Here is a 6,374-nt window from a genome sequence, read left to right on the forward strand (position 1 = left end):
CATTCTGTGCCTTGGGAAAGCACCAAACAGACCAAGCTCAGTGTCTATCAACAAAAAATTAAGAGGGGATCAACACATAAGCTGGATGATATCACTGCTTAAAACTGACTTTGAAAGAAAAAGACAAAGGGGAAAGAGTAGAAGAGGGAGAAAAAGTAAAAAGAGAGTATATCCCCCTGTTATTTCTCCTCCCCTGACTTGAAGATTTCAAGAAAATCACAACTATAGAGACTTTCTTAGGGTATGTGTTAGTATGTATATTAGAGTTTTCCAGATAATGGAAAGATAAATAGGCAAATAAGTTGGATTTGAATGTGAACTAAGAATAAATAAATTCTACACAAGGGCATCAAGGAGGTTCCTAAGAATAAAACTTCACATGCTTTCAGTGGATTTTGTGACAATTTATTTTAGCTTCTCAAAATTCTATAGGCATAGTTACTGGTTGCTTCCATTTGGTTGGTGGGTGACATCACCAAAACATGCTTTATGGTATGGAGAGCAGTTACGGCATAAGGCTTCAAATTGCACTGTTCCTTAAGATCAAAAATCGTGAATGCCAATTTAGAAGCTGGATTTGTCAAACCATACTGAGAAAAAATGACACAGTATCTTAACTTTCATTTAAAAGTTAATGCTTTAAGACTCAGCTCTAAAATCAAAAGTAGGTTCAAATCCTTGCTCTACCACTTACTATGTGATCTTAAGCTAGTAAAATTTAAACTCCCGGTCCTTTAGCTTCCTTGCCTATAAAATGGCGTTAACAATGTCCCTGCTACATATGGCTGTGTGAGAATTAGTGACTTCTGACACATAAAATGATTGATACTTTGCCAGGCACATACAAGTGTTCATAGTAAGTATGTAATTATTATTAATTAAAACATTATTACTATATAAAATGATTATAATTTTATGAAATTTGGTAACAGTAATAAAAAAGAAAATCAGTAATAAATAATACTAAGTACACAGACCTAAACTGAAGACTTTTTAAGTAAAGACAAACTATAAATTATGTAAAATTCTTAGGTCAAAATATCTTTAATGACCCAAATACTAAATTAATGTCCTTTTACGAGGTAGGCAGAATGCTAAACACCATATCACTTAGTGACAACCCTTAACTTACATGGAACCTGGCAGCAGAATATATATACATCTATTTCTCCTAGAATTCATCTGTCATCATTACTTCTTTGTTTATCCTACAGATCATATCAAAACTAAATCTCTAAAATGGAAAAAGCAAAAAGCCAAAGTTTGGAGGAAGACTTTGAAGGACAGGCCTCACATACAGGTAAGCAAAGTCAGAAGAAAAAAACAATTGTAGACTTAAAATTAAATTTGGAGATCTCTTATTGTCATTACTCAGTATGAAACTTAAGTAATACCTTTGAATGGGTTGATGGAATCATCTAAAAAATATTTGACTGCATAAATTAATGTGAAATCAAATACTTTTGAAACAATTTTAATTAGATATCAAAGAAAGAGAAAAACACTGATTATTGAGAATTTCTTGCTGTCTGTCATAAAACCTCTCTATCTACACTACACGTAAGCCACTTTTCTTCTCTCCTAATTTCTCCCACTATGGGCTTTCTTTGCCATTGTAAACAATAGAAAACCAAAAGAAAAATAAATAAATTGAGTTTTTAATTTTAATTTTTTGAATCTAAAAAATACAATAATTTTTTAAAATATAAATTTATTTGTTTTAATTGGAGGCTAATTACTTTACAATATTGTATTGGTTTTGCCATATATCAACATGAATCTGCCACGGGTGTACACGTGTTCCCCATCCTGAACCCCCTGCCCACCTCCCTCCCCGTAAAAATTGATTTCAATATTCTTCCAGAATAACTAAGACTTCATTTTATGCAAAGCCTGTTTTCTTGATCTGTTAAATTGTGTGTGGCTGTCTATATACCACTAGCAAGAGTTTAAAAGTCAAATAGCATGGTTTAAATTTTTAAATTCAAGTTTCTTTTAACTCTTTTGAATCTTATTTAAGTAATACTCCCTTCTCTGTTTAATAATCATATAGAATTTTTAGATTAAGTCAGGAGTTTGAATGAATTTATATGAATACTAAACAAAAATCCATGAAAACTAATTTCATAATGACAGTGACCTTCTAAGTATAACACAAAACCAAGAAATCACAAAGGAAGATTGATAAATTTAGCTATATAAATGAGGAAAAGAAGGAAGGAAGAGAGAAAGGTAAGAAACATGGAAAGGGGAGACAGTTTGCTTTAAATTTTATTCCAGGACCCAAAGGAGTAATAAATGATTGGAGAAAGTTTAAATTGGAGAGTGAAGATAGTGATTCAGTTGCACCCAGCAAGAAGGAGATTCTCAGACAAATGTCTTCTCCTCAGAGTAGAGATGACAAAGACTCAAAAGAAAGATTCAGCAGAAAGGTAAGATAAGAAAAAAATCTATTATTTATTATTAATAATCTACAATATGTTTTTATTAAAGTATTGTTTGTATTAGCAAAAAAAAAAAAAAAGCAGGGGTGGGGGTGGGAAATGCAGTAAATGCCTTTGCCTATGAAGTCATCATAGGCAACTGTTAAAAGAATGAGTTACAAATACATGATCTGACTTAGAGGTAGTTCCACAATATGAGAAAGCAAGATGCAGAAAGTTATGTGATACCATTTTCTAGAGCAATAGAAAACAAACACTGTATTTGTATTTATGCTGAAATGATTATATGAGCATATATGTAAAAAAGTACAAAAAGACACTGACCAAACTGACAATATTGGTTAAGTGGAAGGGTGGGGTTCATTGACAGTTCTCAGCTTCCTCCTTCCAAGGAGGAGGAAGAAGGTAAGCAGAATAAGCCGCAATATATCCATGATTTTTTTTAAAGGAGCATTTTAAAAAATTCTCATTTGTCTCTTACTATATAATGTGTATGTAAATCAGTATTTGTGGTTCAGTCTGTTTAACAGAGAACTATGATAGCAACTTCAGAGAAGGCAATGGCACCCCACTCCAGTACTCTTGCCTGGAAAATCCCATGGGCGGAGGAGCCTGGTAGGCTGCAGTCCATGGGGTCCCTAAGAGTCAGACACAACTGAGCAACTTCACTTTCACTTTTCACTTTCATGCATTGGAGAAGGAAATGGCAACCCACTCCATGTTCTTGACTGGAGAATCCCAGGGATGGGGGAGCCTGGTGGGCTGCCGTCTATGGGGTCGCACAGAGTTGGACACGACTGAAGCGACTTAGCAGCAGCATGATAGCAACTTACAAATTATACAAAACATTTAACAATGGTTAGGGTTAAAATAAATTAATTTGGAAAGACAAACTTAAAGCAGAAAAAATAATATGATAAGAAGAATGAGATAAAAAAAAGAGAATAAGGACATTAGAAAAACAAATATAGGAGGAAGAAACAAGAGAACAATGAAAGCACCAGATATTTCTACTTAATCCTGGTATCTTCTATAAAAAACCTACCTCATAGGTTTATTGTGAAGATCAAGAAAATAATCTATATAAATTATCTAATAAATAGCAAATTTTCCATGAATTTGGGGGTCACCCAACTTCCATGGTTCTGGGCTGCTCCACATCAATTAATCACACTATATCCCATCAACACTCCTTTATATCGTGTGTGTGTGCATGTGTGTGTGTGAAGGGAGAGGGTGTTTAAAATTCTGTTGCCTATATCATAATGACATTGCAATTAAGAAAGCCTCTGCAGGTAATTTTATATTCCAGCTGCAGTGAAAAGTAGCTGTCTTGCAAATAGAAGTTAGGTCTTTTCTCATTTTAGCCTAAACCAGTGCATACAAATCACCTGGAGGGCTTGTTTAAACATGGCTCACTCAGCCTCACCCTGCCAGATTCTGATTCAGTAGATCTGGGGTGGCGCCCCCAAACTCGCGTTTCCCAGAACTTTTCGGCTGGCGGTGATGCCACTAGTCTGGCTAATCTGGTGAACTCCAAATGTTAGTAAAAGCTGTCTTGCTTAAATGCCATCCTACAGATTCCAAAAAAATCAGTAAGTGATTAGACAAAATCTTTTAAACAACTTATTGTTGAGGAGGCAATAATGTCCAAAGGCATTTGTTGGGGACCCATTTAAATGAGTGTGCAGGCACTTGTGTGCACATATGTGTATTTACAGTTTTATGAAAGTCACTCTAAAGTAGACCTTGCTGGGTTTTTTTTCACCCAAACTGGAATATTCCACGACCATCTCACAGCTCAACTATATTCAGCAATACTAATGTATGCATTTAATCATGAAATAATTACTGAACCTCTATTATGGGCCAGACACAAAACATATTAGAGAGTGATGAATGACACACAAAAAACTCCTGCCCCCACAGAACACAAAAGTTAGGAAAACTAATATGAGACAAATAATATATATAACGATATCAAGTATTATTTATTACTATGAAGAAAAATAATAAAGCAAAAGGGGTACTAAATGTGGGGCAGGGACACTTTTAGGTTGAATAATCAAAGAAGGTGACATATGAACAAATGAGGTGGAAGAAAAGGCCACCTCAGGAGGTAGTGAAAGTGAGTCACTCAGTCGCGTCCGACTCTTTGCGACCCCGTGGAGGTAGAGGAGATAGCAAATGCAAACTCTTAAAGTTGAGAACAGGTTTGTTATGTATAAGGAATACAAATTTCTGACTGATTGATCTCTATCATTTCTTTCATCTATTCCCAGATGAGCGTTCAAGAATATGAACTAATCCACAAAGACAAAGAAGATGAAAATTGCCTTCGTAAATACCGCAGACAGTGTATGCAGGATATGCACCAGAAGCTGAGTTTTGGGCCTAGATATGGGTTTGTGTATGAGCTGGAATCTGGGGAGCAATTCCTGGAAACCATTGAAAAGGAACAGAAAATCACCACTATCGTTGTTCATATTTATGAAGATGGTATTAAGGGCTGTGATGCTCTAAACAGTAGCTTGACATGCCTTGCAGCCGAATACCCTATGGTCAAGTTTTGTAAAATAAAGGCTTCTAATACAGGTGCCGGAGACCGCTTTTCCTCAGATGTACTCCCCACACTGCTTGTCTACAAAGGTGGGGAACTCCTAAGCAATTTCATTAGTGTTACTGAACAGCTGGCTGAAGAATTTTTTACTGGGGATGTGGAGTCTTTCCTAAATGAATATGGGTTATTACCTGAAAAGGAAATGCATGTCCTAGAGCAGAGCAACATGGAAGAGGATATGGAATAAAGATTCACTATGTCAATGTTTCATATTTCGTATTTCTCCTTTAAGCATTGAACACTGATTTTGGTAGTATTCACATTCTTTTAGGGAATACCAAACATAGCCCTGGCTTTTCTAATTTGGGGAAGAAAAACTCCAGACTGACACTAAAATTATATGATTAGCATGTCTTAATATTAGTTACTCAAGCTGATATAACACTTTACCTCAAAACATTGTAGTCTTCAGCAATATGTTAGTAGACAAAGAGAATATGAAAAATACTGTGAAAGTTTTCAAAAATCCCTTTCAAGTTATATGTTGGCTTTTTTATTCCATGCTTTTCCTTATTGTTATTACTAGGTTTTTCAAATTATATTGTTAATTATAAATTTGCTTGTGTAATAAGAATAAAGTCTCGTAAGGAAATACACTCTCTATTTGAAGTCTGTTCTCTCTCAAATATTATATTATCAAGGCCCTAAAACATTATATAACCCAAAATACAAATAAATTTTCATTTGGTAAGATATTTTATATTCCAAATAAACTAATACATAAGAAACTTAGGAACACTGTGGTACATTAAAATTATTATTAAAAAGTATTTGTTTAAAAATACAGTTTCAGAGTTTCAGAAAATAACTTTAAGAAAAAAAGCGAGTAGAAGCAAGGTCTTTTGTCTTTTTAGACAAAAGAATAATATTTAGTGGTAATAATAATTACAACTATCACTTATTGATTGTCTTTTAAGGGTCAATATTTTATACATGTCATTTCTAATACTTAACCACAATTCTGCAAGTAAGTATTACTACCATTTCATAAATGATGAAATTGAAATTCAGAGAAATAGAAGTTCTACTTCCATTTCCCTTGAAAACACTTGGGAAACTCTCCTGCTACACAAACACATGGAAATGCAAAATAAAATATAATTTGAAAAAATGTTTTTAAATGAAGAAATGTGATGAAGAGCAAGATAAAAGAAATTTCTAGGTATCTGAATCAGAGCAAAAAATAACCATGAGTGAGAGCCAAAATATGTCCTATTATTGAAGGCATGGTGCTTGGTAAATAATCAAAAATGTGCTCTCAGTGACAAGTGTGCTTAAAACAGGTTGGCACATTTTCCCCTGATGAGACA

The 6,374-nt window shown here is 34.2% G+C and overlaps 1 protein-coding gene across 1 annotated transcript; it reads left to right on the plus strand.

Moving 5' to 3' along the window:
* The first annotated feature begins 1,239 nt into the window (after positions 1-1,239).
* Positions 1,240-5,357, plus strand: PDC (phosducin). The gene is made up of 3 exons (XM_086343338.1): positions 1,240-1,300; positions 2,281-2,432; positions 4,727-5,357. The coding sequence occupies exons 1-3, from the start codon at positions 1,240-1,242 to the stop codon at positions 5,249-5,251; spliced, it is 738 nt and encodes a 245-aa protein (XP_086199464.1). The 3' UTR covers positions 5,252-5,357.
* The last annotated feature ends 1,017 nt before the right edge of the window (positions 5,358-6,374 follow it).

Source organism: Bos grunniens, chromosome 16 (genome assembly GCF_055505025.1).
Source record: "Bos grunniens cultivar Pamir isolate PY7600 chromosome 16, Bosgru_T2T1.0, whole genome shotgun sequence".
Taxonomy (NCBI): domain Eukaryota; kingdom Metazoa; phylum Chordata; class Mammalia; order Artiodactyla; family Bovidae; genus Bos; species Bos grunniens.

What these genes read in the sequence shown, in the direction of transcription:
- PDC (XM_086343338.1), top strand. Translation starts at nt 1,240, where the DNA reads ATGGAAAAAGCAAAAAGCCAAAGTTTGGAGGAAGACTTTGAAGGACAG. An exon ending in AGGACAGGCCTCACATACAG is followed by an intron (nt 1,301 to 2,280) that starts GTAAGCAAAGTC and finishes ATTTTATTCCAG; the next exon opens with GACCCAAAGGAGTAATAAAT. An exon ending in AAGAAAGATTCAGCAGAAAG is followed by an intron (nt 2,433 to 4,726) that starts GTAAGATAAGAA and finishes ATCTATTCCCAG; the next exon opens with ATGAGCGTTCAAGAATATGA.